Below are 15106 nucleotides of genomic sequence, written 5' to 3' on the forward strand. Positions count from 1 at the left end.
GAAAACAAGGACGTGGGTCATTAGTCAAAGCAGCACGTCAGGTCAAGGGTAGGAGAGGCTTGGTTTTAATTTATTTAAAAAAATAAATAATAAGAAGGCGAACCCAGTGCATTTCATAACATAGGAGAAAGGAGAGCATTGAGGGGGATGAGAATACAGCAAGGGGCTGCAAAAATAGAACAGGATCGTGGAGGAGATTTGGACATTGGTCAGAGGATAAAAGTAAATAGTAAAAAATTGCTATTTGAAAAGGAGGAAAGGCAATTATTTCAGGAGATTAAAGGAAAGCCAGAGAGAGGGTAGGAGAAATACTTGACATAAAAAATCAGGCAAAGTCATCCAGTTCAGTAGCTTTCTTTTAGCTACAACTTAACATGTGAGATCCTATGTATTGAGACAGGTCAGGAAGGGAAGTAGCTTCTGGGTTTTGTGGTGTGGGACAGGTGAGATTTGCATGCATTTGACAGTAAGTCAAGGCATTTGGCTCAAAGAAATGGCAGAGAGACTAAAGGGACTTCAGAGTCTGCCAGCTGCAAACAAAAGTGATGGGAAGTGAATGCTGGATGAGCCAAGGATTGTGGATAGTCCAGCAGATTTCTGAGTCAAAATGTTGGACAACACAACCCGAGTGAGGAAGATGAAAGCACAGGCAGAGGGAGGAGGAGGCTGAGAACAGATCAGTCATCCTTGCTGAAAGACTGGGAGTCATGGAAAGGGTGAAGGACGGAGTGAGGTGATAAGGGCTGATGTTGAAATGAACCATGTGATGTGTCTTAGTGTTAAAATGGGCGTTTCTATCATCATCATTTCAGTTAATGCAAGCCCAAAGTGCTTCTGGTTCTCACCATGGCCTGGGCACTTCCCAAGCCCCCAATTCCACATCACCAGAGCTCTTTGCTATCTCTGAGCTAATTATCTGTACAGCAGTATGGGTGGTAAGGAATTTCTATTCTGTAGGTAGTGAACTGAGGCATAAAGCAGAAGAGTGTTTTCCTGCAGTCCTGCTACAAGTGGAGGTGGAACTTGAAGCCAAGGTTATCCAGTCTTCTACTAGTAGCTTAAACACTGACTCATCTTCCCTCTGATCTCCTTCCTTGAGCAGGAGCCACCTTCAAATCAAACTTTCCATGGAGAAATAAAAGGTTTTGGCATATTCTAATGGTTTGTTTAGTGATGCAGAAAAGAATAAAATCGTATGTTACTTTTGACATTTTTATCACTGGGAAAAAATTAAGCCATAACTCTGTATCTGCTGGTTGATGCAGAGGGATATTGGAGAAGAGACTAGTGGGGTGCTGGTGAGAGTGGCCTTTCTCTGATGTGATGTGCTGTGATGTGTTTTCCAGATAAACCGTGGGAGCTGGTGTCCACTGGAGCCATGTCCCGACCCCTCCGGGCTGGAGCGCAAGCGCACGCGGGAGTCTCCAGGTGAGCCCTGTGCTGAGGGCAGCTCCACACCAGCAGCCCTGCTCCTCACCTTTTCTATCCTTCCTTTCCTCCCTGCTTTTGACATCCTGGCCTGGATGGCCCTCCTTCTCACCTTTCCTATCCCTCATTTCCTCCCTGCTTTTGACATCCTGGCCTGGATGGGGAAAGCACATAAATTAAAGAAGCTGTGTAATGACTGTTCTGTGAGTCATTGTTAGCACATGGCTGCAGCACCTGACTAGCAGGGAGCTGTGTAGTGTGTCACCATCTCAAATAACTCTGCATTTCAAGTGCTTTAGTATTTTGATTTTTTCCCCCCACTTTTTTTTTTTTCCTAAATAAACTTGAAAGATATTGCAAGGAGCACCCAGACATGGTTTCTAGCTAAAAGGATAATACCACAAAAGAAAAAAGCCAGAAATTTGAACTCCTAAATCCATATTTAAACCCAAATGAGTGGCTTGAGATTTTTTTTTTTCTCCCCCTCTGAAAGTTGCCATGATTCCAGGCTCAGGAAGCAGGAAGGCTGTTCAGAGCATGGTTCCCACACCCTGCCCACCAGCTGTGCCAAGCTCCCATCCCAGCCCTGCGTGCTGGCTGGTGCTTTCTGGCTCTTCCAGTGGGACAGAAAATCTAGTCTGGGCAAGCTTCAAAGAAGGGTTGGTGTCCAAGATAAGAAAAAAAAGCATTTCCTTTCACTGGATTATGCGCGTTTGAAACAAATAGAGTAATTTATCAGGGCTCTGAATAGGGACTTTGCTTAGGCTGCTCATGGAGAGGAGGCTTCTTGCCCTGCTGTCCTTATGAGCAGTGGTCTCACCCAAATCTCCTTCAATTTATCTGAGACTTGAAAGAAAATGACTGAGTGTCAGTGTGAAATTTAAACTCAGTCTTTGAGACTGTAGGCTAAGAAGGAATAGTGTGGGTTAGTGACCTGAGGAGTTTATCCTAAATAGAAGTTCTAGCTCATTCAAAGTTCAGTAAGTGCTTTTTTATTAATAACAAACAAAATTACTGCCCTTTTTAGAAAAGTCATTAACAGCAATAGCTGTTGCAAGAGTGTTTATACAAGAGAACCTGTGATAATGCTGTGTCTCTTCTTTACTAATTGTATCTGTGAATCCTTTGCCTCTTGATACAGTATTTTTATGCTTCAGGCAATAGTTACTGCAAACCATTTGTCTGCTAAACTACATGGACTCATTTGACTTGCCAAATATATAATCACATATTCCTATGGATCACTATCAGTTGCACACCTGTTAATTATCTAATGCAATATTACACTATAGAAACACAATATCAGCTATGTAATTAGGTAGCTGTATATACACATTTATATTAACAATTATAGTAATACATGTCTGTAACACATGCATAAAGAGATAGTTTTTTAAGTAAATGTGCTCTCCAGATGGACTGAAGCAGCAGAAGGATCTCAGGTTATGCAAGTTCTGGCCTTTCTAGAAATAATATTGTTACTGCACAGGCATCTTCCTGCTGCTCTGTGGTGCTGGGCAGTGTAGGGAGGGCAAGAAAAATCTGGCAACATTTAACAGCAATAAAACCACAAGCTGTCAATGTGGCTAGCTTAAAAATACAGTACTTGATAAGGAATTAGGCCTTTTTCATCTGCTGAAATTACCTGCAGGGACAGAGACCTCGGATCTTAGAATGTAACTCCAGAAATCAGAGCTTCTCATTTTCTGTTGATGCTTTTGAAATTAGGTGTGCAGAGGAGTGTAGCAGATACATAATTATCAGCATGGAATTGAAGGGCTCAGCCCTGGCTTGGAGGACACAAGAGTTTGGAAAATGTACAGAAGATATTGCTTGGAAATGTTCTTCCTTGAGCTTTTTTCTCTGTATTTTTTTTGCCTTTATATTATGCACAGAAGTGTTGCCAGGGGTGTGAGACACAGAGCCTGGCTTTGTGCTGTGTCTGTGCAATTCAAAACAAACCCAGAAAACTGAAAAAATGGGAGGGAGAAAATGGAGAAAATATGCAACACCTCAGACTAAAAGTAAAGGAGAGTGTAGGGAAGAGAGGGCTTGGGAATGAGTTTCTCAGCACAAATGAGCTGAGGTGTGTGGAGGGGTCCCCATCACCCTGCTCCTCATCCTTCTTCCTCTCTTCTCCATCTCCTCTGTCCCTGGCAGGCTCTTCCTGAGGAGGCTTTGCTGCCTCTCGTGCTTTATCCTCAGGGCAAGGTATCCATCCGCATCTGAGCCGTCCCCACTGATTTTCCAGTGGAACGTGGCTGGAGCCCCTTTGTTTTTCAGTCTGGGCTGTGGACATGCTGTGCTGGCTGCCAGCTGGATGAACAGCACCTGGCCCACGTCCCCACAGCCGCTTCGTCTCTTCTTTCCCTTCATTCCCCCCCTTCTTCTCTCCCCTCCCTTCTCCCCCTCGGTGATGGAAAAGCAGTTCAGATTTTCCAGGTTTACTGAAAGGGGAACAGGAGCAGCTGCAGCATCCAATAAGTGCTTTTCCAATGTTCCACAGTGTGGAAATTCCTCTGTGGGGTAGTGGGCTTTCTGACTGGCTTCAACTCCCCCTGCCCTAAAAGGGGTCAGCCCCACCACTATCAAAGTAATGCTCTTTTCTCCACAAGTGGAGTCACTGCCATCAGCTGGGATGTGGCCAAGGTGTTCCATAGCTGCTGTCAGGCACAGATTAAGGATGGGGAAGGCAAAGAGGTGACCTTAAGCTACCAAACCTGTCATCCTTTCAGTGGTGTTTAAGCTTGATATCACCAAGGATGCAGTTAGTAAGATATAATTTAAGAGTGAACCAATATTTTATTGCCCTGGCTCTTCTCCAGACAGCTGAACACATTTTGGATCTGTTTAGTTAGAGGAGGTGCAAAATAGCACCTTTCTTTAAAAAAACAAAACAAAACAAACAAACTTAATAATAATTAGAAAATAATTTGAACTGGGAAATGTGAGTGTTCCATTTTTGCCAAAATTATAATTTATACTTTTGCCTGAAGGGTGAACAAATAAAATATGTACAGTCATTTCTTAGGCAAATACTTGTCTGTTAAAGGTTTTGGAACGAGGGCTTTTGCAGGGGCTGCAGTCTAGTTCTATACTCCTGATTAACCCAGTGCAAACAGCTGGAAGCATTTGAGAAAAAAGAAATGCAACATGCTTATATTTCAATGTCAGGAGTTACGAAAGCTGAGACTTTTTAAAAAAACACTGAATTTTTGAATCTTGAGAAAGTAAAGCTTGTAATGGAATTCACACTAGTGCTTTTTCAGTAAGTAGTGTAGAAGAGATTAAATAATTGTCCAAATAGGCACTAAAAGCACCTTTGCATTTAGAGGGAATTGATTATTTGAGAAAGAAAGCAAATATTGACAAGTTATATTTTTATATTTATTGAATATGAATCTACTTTTGCATTTGTTGCAATAGATAGGAAACATCCCACATGCACTGTATGGGATACCTCATATGTAGTATATTTATCAGCACCTCAAGCTACAAGTGTTTACAGCTGTTTCATGCAGAATTTCAGTTTGCACCATGTACTTCAATGATGCACTTAAAAAGGAGTTTTAAACTCTGGAATAAATCATTTGAGAATTCACAGGCAGTTTTGAGAGGTGAACAAATGTATAAAGCTTTATTTGTAAAGCTGTGTGTTTTAAATCCCAGAATTCTCTGAGAGAATATGAGTGTGATGTGTGGATGCTGCAGAAAGCCTCAGGTTGTGACTCTTTGTGCTTTGCTCCTGCAGAATGTGAGAACTTCTTGGAGGATGGGCTGAGCAGTGTCTGTGCCTCGTCACAGGGTGGTCTTAAAAGAGAGTCTGGGAGTGAGTCTGACCTCTTCCCCTTGCCTGGTGATGGGATGGAAGACCTTGTCTTTGGGAAGGTAAGAAAGCCTGGTTGGGATATGGTTAAAAAAGCCCCTGATAAACCCTCACAGCACACACAGATCATCTTGGTTTCACTGGTGAGTTGGAAACCTGGAAGTGATTATCCTGGAACCAAATAGATGGGAAGGGTCTGGTCTCCTCCTCAAATGCAGCAACATGAGGGATGTATTTACTTGCAGCAGAATTCCAAAAGCTGTGCAGCCCCCAATGATTAAAAAAAAATGGAAGTAATTTTGTCTGTCCAAAAGTAAATCAGGCACCAGAGGAAGAGTTGAAAAGGTGGATTTTCTTGCAAGGTCATTAGGGATTGCACAGACGATATGAAATCCATCTTTAACTCATGTAACAAAGAGCTTTTTTCTAGTAAATTGTGACCTCTGTGCTGATACCTTCAGATTTATATGCTGTAATTCTCAGAGGAACCAGTGTTTTTCTGTAAATTCAGTGTCATAGGAAGGAAACACTCATTCTAAATACTTCAGGCCAATTCCAGGGAATAGTTTTGTTGCCTAGGCGACATACCTCTAATGCCTGTTTGCGTGCAAGTAGAACGAAAGTGTTTTCAAGTTTGCTTAAAATCAACAACAGAAGTCATTGCTAACCTGAGTCATCCCTGTACCCTTTGTGTTGCTGAGGAGGAGGAGTGGGAGAGACCTGAGAGACAGAGCTGGCCTCCTGAGCAGAGGATGTGCCTCCCTTTGGCATCAGTCTTTTGCATCTATGTCAGAGCAGCCTGAATTTGTTCAGGGGGTCATTAGGTTTTTGCTCTTGAAGAATTGTCTTGTTGATAATTTGTGCTCTTCTTGGCATAAGCAGATGATGAAAAAGCACCCAGAAAGAATAGAGTGATGTAGAATCAAAAGGGATGTGACCCTTCTTTAGAGAGCCATCACTGTGGTCTCCATGAAATCCCACTCTTTGGCTCAGCTGCAGCTCACAGGTTTGAGCAGGCACAGCTCCTGCTCTGAAAAATGTAACTCTCAGAGTAGCTTTCACACTACACTGGCTTTCTGAGAAATGTATTGATTGAAACAGAATTCTGTTTGCCGAAATCAAATCAGATGGTGGTGAGTATTTTCCAGTAGGATGGGAAACACCACAGCCCAGGCTAAGTGATCTCATGTGCTGTAAATGAACAGTGAAGTCATCCTTAATGCACGTGGTAGGGCACAGAGCTCACCAGCCTCACCCTTTCCCATCCTACTGTCAAAAGCATCTGGGGCCCTGGACTGTCAGAGCACAAGGCTGTTTGGCAGAGCAGGCTGTCTTCAGTTCCCTTGTGTAGAGTGACACGGACTGTGACAGGCAGCTGCCATTTGAGGCTGATTTAATGCTTGTATGGGAAAGTGTGGGAGAAGAGTGCACTGGGAACACTGCAAATTTTGTATTATACAGAATTTTAGCTTTTCTCCTTTCTTATGTGGGAAGTTTCCTTCTTCAAATACGAGAAAGAAAGACTAAAATGTAACCAGAGTAGGTAGTGCAGCCTAGCAGGGGTGCCATAGGGAAGGGAGGAGGTGGTGGGGAGAGCAGGTCTTTAATTGCCAGTGGAGAGAGGGCAGAGGCAGGAATTCTTTTCTTTGTAGAAAGGGAATTCCTTAATTTAGTAGCCTTTGCATTGTTCTCATTATGCAGTGGGTTGCAGACTTTGTCTTCAAATGCCTTCAAAAGGTTCCTGAGTTGAGTTTAGGAAGTTATTCAAAACTAATCTCAACCTCAGTTACTTTGTCTTTGTTTTCCTGACCAATTTGATTCCTTGTCTCCTTTCTCAGGATTTATCTGAGTATTTTTTCTGCAGTTGAAGTTATTTCTAAAGGACCAGAAAAACTAATTTAGAATTGTGAGCTTGTTCCTTAATTAAATCTTTTTTTGTTCTGCAGTACTGAATCCAGGTGGTAGAAATGCAAATTATAGATATTTTTAATGACCACCAAAATAAATGGTGACTGTAATCTTTTGTCCGAAAAACAGTGTAAGGTGCTTGTCTTGGCTGTAGTTGATTATTTATAAACCTATGCAATAGTTTCTGTATCAAATTGGGAAGAGACAGAATATGTTTATGAACAAAAAGAGGATCTCAAACGTTTCAGTGTCATGGTGATTATTGTTACTACTAGTTCTGTTCTTGTTTCCCCTTTCTGTGGAGTAAGAGTTGTTGAACTTCTGTCTTCTAGAATTGCTTGCTTTTTGGTTTTTTATTTATTTATTGTAGAATAACTCCTTCTTTGCTAACTGTTTAATGCATTAAAATAAATGTAGGGAGAACAAGTTGCTGTCCGTGCAATGTCTTTGAGCTGCTTTCACTTGAAATGCATTGACTGAAAGCCCTGGTTCTGTCCCAGGAGCATGAAGAATTGGGGTCCATGGGGTCACAAAATCTGCAGGTTCTTTACCCTGTCCCTGGTGTTTGGTGTGTGCTCCTCTCCCATCTCCTTCCCTTCTCCTGTGCTTGTTTCATTTCTTTCTCTCTCTGAAAGACGTGTGCTGATCTGTGGAACATGTGCTGTCAGGTTGAGGGAGCTTTAGCAGTAAAACCTGCCCCTTTTTTCAGATATGCAGGCTATCACTGAGATTCAGAAGTTGCTTCCAAGTCTATGGCTTCAGCAAAATTTTTTTTTTTGCGTCAGCACTTCATTCCCATGTCCTCGTCATGCTGCTTTTCCCTCTCTGTCCCAGACAGCCATCTGGGCAGGCTTTGCAGCATCCTCCTTCTGGGATGATTAATGCTGCATAAGGTCATTTCTCACAACCATCTGGCAACATCCTGGGGTGGAGCCCATACGCTTTGCTCATCTTAACTTTCAACCAGCCACCAAAGTCCAGCATTACTGGGAAGTTTTTAATGTGCCTCTTGGGAAATGATTCAGATCATTGTCAAAGGAAAGGGTTGCAGCTCAGAGTCTTGAATATTGTTTATTTTCTGCCTTTGTTTTGGTTTGCTCAAAGAAAATACACAAATACATAAATGTTTTGCATTTATTTTTTTGGAGTTGTTGTATCTCTTAAAAAGAAAGCAAACAAAAAAAAACCCCAACAGCTGTGCCAAAAAAAAAAAAAAAAAAAAAAAAGAACCAAACCCAAAGGAATAAAAATTCTAGGGAAAAGCTTTCACCTCCACTCCAAATCATAAAAGTTATGATAAATAATTAATAGAAGGCCACTTATATTGAGGTTAATTTTAGGGAACCTGGAACCATAGGCAAACCCAAATAAAAAAAAATACTCTGTTGGATTATATATCAAGCCATCTAAAGGTGTTGACTCCTTTAGTGGAATGGTATTCCAAATAAACTTCAGGATTCCAAGGTTTAATTTTTTTTATCCTCTTTTTTAAAATACTCTAACACCTTTAATGTCTTTAAAGGTCAGGGGACAGAGAAAGTTTGTGTCTCAGCACTTTGCATGTTGTCATCATGGCAATGATTGAAAGAACCTTTGAATTCCCCTTATCAAGACCTCCTACAGTGGAGGGATTTAGTTGAAGAAGTTATCTTATACCCCCACCATCCCAGTGATTTCTGTTATTCATGGAGAAGTACACGTGTCCTTTTCTCAGAATACTCACTTTTACACCTTATCTTATTTTTTCTTAGAAACTTCTCAGCAAATACTGAGGGCAAAGAAAATGCCTATTAGCAAATGTCTGTAAAGGCTCTTTTTGGTCACAGTTAAGTCCTGAATTCATTGAGGTGTAATCCAGCACTCCTAACTTGAAGAAAATTAGTATTTCTGTAATGTTTCCTTTTTTCTGTAAGATTAGAAAGCATTCTGTTCTGCAAACATAGTATTTTCTTACTCAAATAAGATTAAAGAGCAGTGCATATTTACTGGCCAGATAGCTAATTTTTTGCAGTGGTGACTACAATATAGAGGTTTCAGATGTGTCAGCCACACTTAGCATTTTTCAGACAGAGTCATCTTTCATATTAACTGTTTTCCTTTGTTTAAAAAAAAAAAATCATTGAAATGACGACAGAATATTTTTAGAAGAATAAGCATGGGCCACAAGTTCAAGGGAATTGTTCATTGTGTTCTGTTGTCAGTCGAATGCTCAAGGTAAAACTTTAAATGGATCAAATGTATTTCCCTTTTTTCGAAAATCTCCTTGAACTGCATTTTGTGATAAAAGCCCTAAATCTTCTTTGTTAGGGAAGTGGGTTTTGTTATGTATTTCAAACTGCAGCAGTATTCTTGTCTGGGAAATAAAAATGCTTTTTTACTCTAATTCCTCTCTATTTAATTTGGTGTTCTGCACTATTGTTTCTAGATTTGCATCCAGATTGAAAGTTTCTGACCTGTCCCATACTTCACACAGCTGATGGGGTGAAGTCAGTCCTCTCCTCTCCTGCTCTGCTGCCCCAATCCCAGAATCACTGAATGGTTTGGGTTGGAAGGGACCTTAAAGCTCATCTTGTTCCAACCCCAAGCCATGGGCAGGGACACCTTCCACTAGACCAGGTTGCTCCAAAGCCCCATCCAGTCTGATCTTATGTCTGACAGTATTTTTCTGTCTTAGAAAAGTGGCAGACTGTTTCCTCCACTGTAGGAGTGTTATCCACGTAATGACTACTTGATTTGTCTGTATATAAGAAATTCAGTAAGCTCTCATCATGACTCACACAAATATCAGATTATTTTGAATACTGCTGAACATCATCAAAAACTTCTCAGGCTTTCCATTTCAGCTCTCTTTTCTTTAAACCTCAGCTTCCTATTCAAATTTATCAAATCCAATAGTTCAATAGTTTACAGAACATAGTTTTCTGAAATTCACTATTAATATTTGACATACCTTAACATGAAGTGAATGTTTTTGGAGGGATGTATTTTTAGTGTGTTTTTTAATTCTTTGTGTTTAAAAGGTTCTTGTATTTTGGTGTTGTGCAGTGGATGCTGTCTTTTTTTTTCCTTTGTTTCCCTTTGATGGATGTGAGAAGGGAAGCAGTGTGACAGCATTTAGTTCAACCACCTCAGGAACATTTTTGTGTACCCGTTACACTGGAATAAGAATAAAAAATTGCTAAGCTTGAAACAGGGCTTCTCTCTGAATATTCAATTAGAAGATATTTTGAATATCTCAGTTTCTTTTTGTCCAGTTAAATAAAAAGCTTATAGCTTATAGTGTGTGCCCCTCAAATAGAGCACATAAAACCAAAATACTCTGGACTGTTTAACACCACTCCTGCTCATCCTTCCCTCCATGTGGTCTGATGCCCATCTTTCCCTTCCAAGAACAGGATTTTGCATCCTGTTGTCTTCTGCCAAATGCCTGCTGACAGCCTGCAGCCCCTGGAGCACTCAGCTCCTGCCCAGCCCCCTGAGCCCACTGTGTGAGGACAATTAACCACCAGGGCTTTGCTGACTGCTCTGTGGTGTATGGCCTGACCGAGCACTCTGCCTGTTATTATTTTAAATGATACAGCACAGGGCTTTGCAGCAGGATAAATTGAAACTTCCCATGTCAGTCCCTCAGGGCAAACACCATTTCAGACTGGAGGTGATGTCAGAGAGGTGCTTGTGGTTTTTATAGTGGCCCCAGGGAATGAGGGCTCTTCTGGGGCTGTATGGTCAGCATGTGGCCTTTGGCCAGAGAGAACCAGTTTGGCTTCTACATACTGCTTTTGGAGCAAACTAAACCCAAAAATTACAGTATGACTCAAAATCTCTAATACAGGGCGGCTGTTCCTGTAGAACAATATTTTTCAATGACAGTTGGATTTTAAAAAAGCTGCAAACCCTGGTATTAGCTTTCTGCTTAATGGAAAGTAGCTGGGGATGGAGAATTAAGCTTATATTTTTTGTCTGTCTGTTTTCTGCTGGTGAGTAAATCTCCCTTTTGTGTTGCATGGTGCAGTGGAACAGTGCATTGCCCTTGAGCTCTACAAGCCCATCCCAGCCCCACAGGAGAGGCTGGAGTTTGTCATCAGGAGTTGTGATAACCCCCTTCCCCATTACTTGCTCTCAGTAAACCTTTGGCAGTTTTATGGCACCTTGATTGATAACAGGTTTAGCCAGAAATGGTGAGAGGAACAGGATTTGCTGTGCAAGATGAAATATAGAACTGGGGATCGGAAGGCAAGCAGAGGATCTGAGCTGGGAGCCTGAGTACTGGCAGCCAGGGACTTGTGGGGTGGAAGAGATCACCCTGCAGTGCATTTCAGCCTCTTTTGAAACCAGAGCAAAAATTCTCAGTTCTATGATGGTTAATTTGCCTTATGCCACCAACGAAGAAATCTCTCAGCTTGTGTGAAATTAAAAATATTTGTATTTATTTGAAATGTTAAATGTATTCACTTCATTGGAAGTGTTCAGGGCCAGGCTGGATGGGTCTTTGAACAGCCTGATCTAGTGAACAATGTCCTTGCCCACAGCAGGGGTGTTGGACTAGCTGATCTTTAGAGGTCCCTTCCAACCCAAACCAGTCCATGATTCTACTTCAGCTTTCTTTTAATTTTCCTTACCTCAGCAGCCTGAAGAGGAGCAGTCTGCGTGCGATGTCACCAGCTCCAGCTCCTCTGCAGATGACACCATGTCCCTGGAGAGGAACTCATCCCTGGGCAGCGACACGTCCCTCCCCTTCCCACCCGTGGGGAGCTTCACGCAGCCCAAGGACAGGCACAGCCTGGATGGCAGCTGCACCTACATGGTGTCCTCAGAGGGGGGAGAGAAGGAAGAGGAGCTGGACAGCATCACGGATGTGCCCACTCCTTCCTCCGTCCTGCGCAGCTCCATGCGGCCGCTGTCTCCTTTCCGCCGGCACAGCTGGGGGCCGGGCAAAAATGCCACCAACGAGGCAGAAATCAATCAGAGGAGGTGAGTGAAGAGCTGCTTTCATTTACTCTGCACCCACTCATGCATATTTATCTGAGCTTTAAACCTGGCGTGATAAAACTGAAGAGTTTATCATGTCACTTTTGATTATTTTTTTTTTCATTTTGAAGAGGTTAAGACAATCTCCTAATGTATGTTTGTTTGGTTTCTCTTAAGTTGACTTTCAGGATTAAAGTACTTAATACCTACAGTATGCTGGAGCTGTCCAGAGTAAATGGAATTACCTCTGGACAGGTCTTCCATTAGAACTGTCACCACCCCTTTCTGTACAAAGGAATTATTGGAGTGTTAAATCTCACTGACCACAGAATAAACATGACCATCATTGCTCTGATTGTATTAAGGGATAACACAGGCACCGGGGTTTAAAACAATTCTGTGGAAGCTCTTCATAATGGTGAGATGGGTCCTCCCTGTTTCACAGAATTGGCTCCCTCTCAGTCTCTCATGGACATAAGTTCCACCTAACTCATCACTGATGTCCCTGGTGTTGTTCAGGAAGATTCAAAAGGGAAGCTTTCCCATCTGTTCTTTCAGAAGGTACAAGGGGCAGAGGTGTATGAGCCATGTGAGTGTGTCCACCCTGGTGCCAAGTGACTGTGGGAAGAAAAGTTGCTCATTCCCCCGTTTCAGTGGGCAAGAAGATGAAATAAAGGAAGGTGCACACCAAAAAGTATTAATTGGTGTGAGGTTCCCTGCCATGCCCTGCACTGTTCAGCATTTGGACTGCAGGATGCCTGGGGCCAAAACCTGTGTATACTGAGCCCAGTGGAGGTTTGGCCAATGTTTTTAATGTGCTTTACTGCTCTCAGAGCAGGAATGGCCAGTTGCTTTAGCAGGGTCAGGGTGCCATATCCTCCCTACAGCTCACAGAGGCTGCAGGCCCAGGTGTGCAGGGCAGTGCCACTCTCTGGCTGCCTGTTGTGTCCTCATGGCAAACGTTCTGCTGTTAACAGAAACAGAGCCATTGCATGTGGAGCTGGATGGAATTAAATTAAAACTGGCCACTCACAACGGGTTCCTGAAAATTCTGACCCCTTTGGATAATTCAGGGAGAGGTAGCAGCCTCCCATCAGGAATGTATGCATCCTTTACAGACAGCAGCTGTGGCTATCGCTAAAGGAATATCACCTTCAGGTTTTAAAGTCAATGTTGAAAACCATTCAGGATTTTCTGAGTAACACAGTGAAAGATTTTTGTTGTTGTTTAACACTGTCACCTTTTTTGGGCTTCATTCCTGGTCCTCAGGTAATATTTAAATAAGTTAAGAAATCCCCATCAATTTTTGGAAGTGGCAAAAGAGTCAGCATACCTGCAGGTCTATGACAGAATGAGTCCATAAGCTCATGAACTCATTTGGGGAGATTTACTTTTAAGTGTAGGGCCTGATACATAAGCATTTGTGAGGGTAATAAACTGCATAGCTGGCAGTCACTGCTAACACTGCACAGATGGGGTTAAATTCTCCTGCATCACACTTTGGAGGCTGTTTCTGATATGGGAAAATACATTCATTGTAAGTGTAAGAAAATCTGAGTTAAAGGAACAGTAATTCTTGTCATATGTTCTCACATACAGTTGCAGCTGCATAAGGATAGCTGTCATGTAGGGTAGTTAGAAAAGCTGGGTGGGTCTGTGGTGCTGATTAGATTCATGTTTGTTTTTATGCTTCTTTTAGAAAGGAATTTGGATTATTTGCTGTGTTGTTTTGTTCTTTTCTTTGTTCTTTTCATATGTGGCTGTCGTGATGTTGAGGCTCTTGTTGCTTAGTGAGAAACAACAAATACTGAGAAAGTGAAGTGCTAACAAGTGACTTTCACTCAAATCAGTTAAATTTGGAGTGTTTGCTTATTCATTTATTTCACATGCAGTGGATGCTTTTCCAGTAGAAGGGGAAAAGTCCTTATTGCAACTCAACTTTTGCAAACCTTTGAAGTGGAGTAACACTGAGCACAAGCCTTGGCTGAGGTTTGTCCTGCTCATGGGCAGTATCTGTGCTGCTCCCACCACCCTTTGTGTTCCCTCCCCTCCTCTGGGCACCCATGGCACTTCTCTGCTCTGTAGGTGAGCAGCTTGCATTCACTAAATGAGGAGAAGAATAACCAAATAAAGTGTAATTGCCACCAAAACCAGCCCAAGGATCAGAACTGGGCTGTGCAGCCAAGAGGAGGAATGGGGTGACAGAGTGCACCATCAGCTGTGCTCTGAGAGGCGCTTCCTGCCCCAGCAACAACTTGCAGCCCCCATCCACACCAAAAATAGTCCAGACCTTGATGACAGAGATAGCTAAGTCAAGCTTAGATAGAGCACCCAAAAAGCTTACAGAAAAAAAAAAATCAGCCATTTGTAAAATTTGGTCTTTTCCACTGTTAAATGTTTTCTGTTTGTAAGAGGGATGAGTATAAAAGTTTGTTCACAGAAAAGATCAGGAAAAAAAATAATAGTCTTAAATGAAAATGTGAAAAGATGCTCAGTTCCCCTTTGCTTCCCATCTTTCCTTAAATGCACTTCACAGATAATCCTCATGTCTGCATTTTGCTACTAAAAATACAAAGAAAACCAACAAGGCTGCACAAAAGGATGTTCATCCTTCAGTTAATTCCTGACATTCATAGCAGATTTGAAATGCCTGTCTTTCAACAATGCTGCAGTGTGTGTTAAATGTCCAGGCTGGGGAAAGAAACACCCTCATGTTTCATTGATGGATTAAGCACTGCAGAACTGGATCTGGTGTTAATCACTGTTGCTAACAGCTTCTGTCAAAGTGTTTGGCCTTATCTAAACTTTAAACTGACCTGGCTTTGGCAGCAGCAAAGTTGCAACATGGTCAATACCTGTGCAGCCTTCTTTTTGTACAAAATAAAACCAACCAAATCCCAGATTTGTTTGTAGATGAGAGGAGGAACACAGAGACTCATTACTTCCTTTCATGTTCCATTTTGTGTTTTCCCTGTA

The 15106-nt window shown here is 42.1% G+C and overlaps 1 protein-coding gene across 17 annotated transcripts in view; it reads left to right on the top strand.

The window, feature by feature from the left end:
* Window positions 1–15106, top strand: part of AKAP13 (A-kinase anchoring protein 13) — a 210074-nt gene that overhangs the window by 146181 nt on the left and 48787 nt on the right. For 12 of the 17 annotated variants that reach the window (XM_068203706.1, XM_068203698.1, XM_068203700.1 and 9 more), the window contains 3 exons: window positions 1347–1428; window positions 5180–5316; window positions 11787–12133. In XM_068203706.1, coding sequence (XP_068059807.1) covers window positions 1347–1428; window positions 5180–5316; window positions 11787–12133 — 566 coding nt within the window. Of the gene's footprint in view, window positions 1–800; window positions 1017–1346; window positions 1429–5179; window positions 5317–11786; window positions 12134–15106 lie in introns of those variants that run through there. The other 5 variants (XM_068203699.1, XM_068203702.1, XM_068203709.1 and 2 more) reach the window with 2 other exon arrangements.

The sequence above is a fragment of the Anomalospiza imberbis genome, chromosome 13 (genome assembly GCF_031753505.1).
Source record: "Anomalospiza imberbis isolate Cuckoo-Finch-1a 21T00152 chromosome 13, ASM3175350v1, whole genome shotgun sequence".
NCBI lineage: Eukaryota > Metazoa > Chordata > Aves > Passeriformes > Viduidae > Anomalospiza > Anomalospiza imberbis.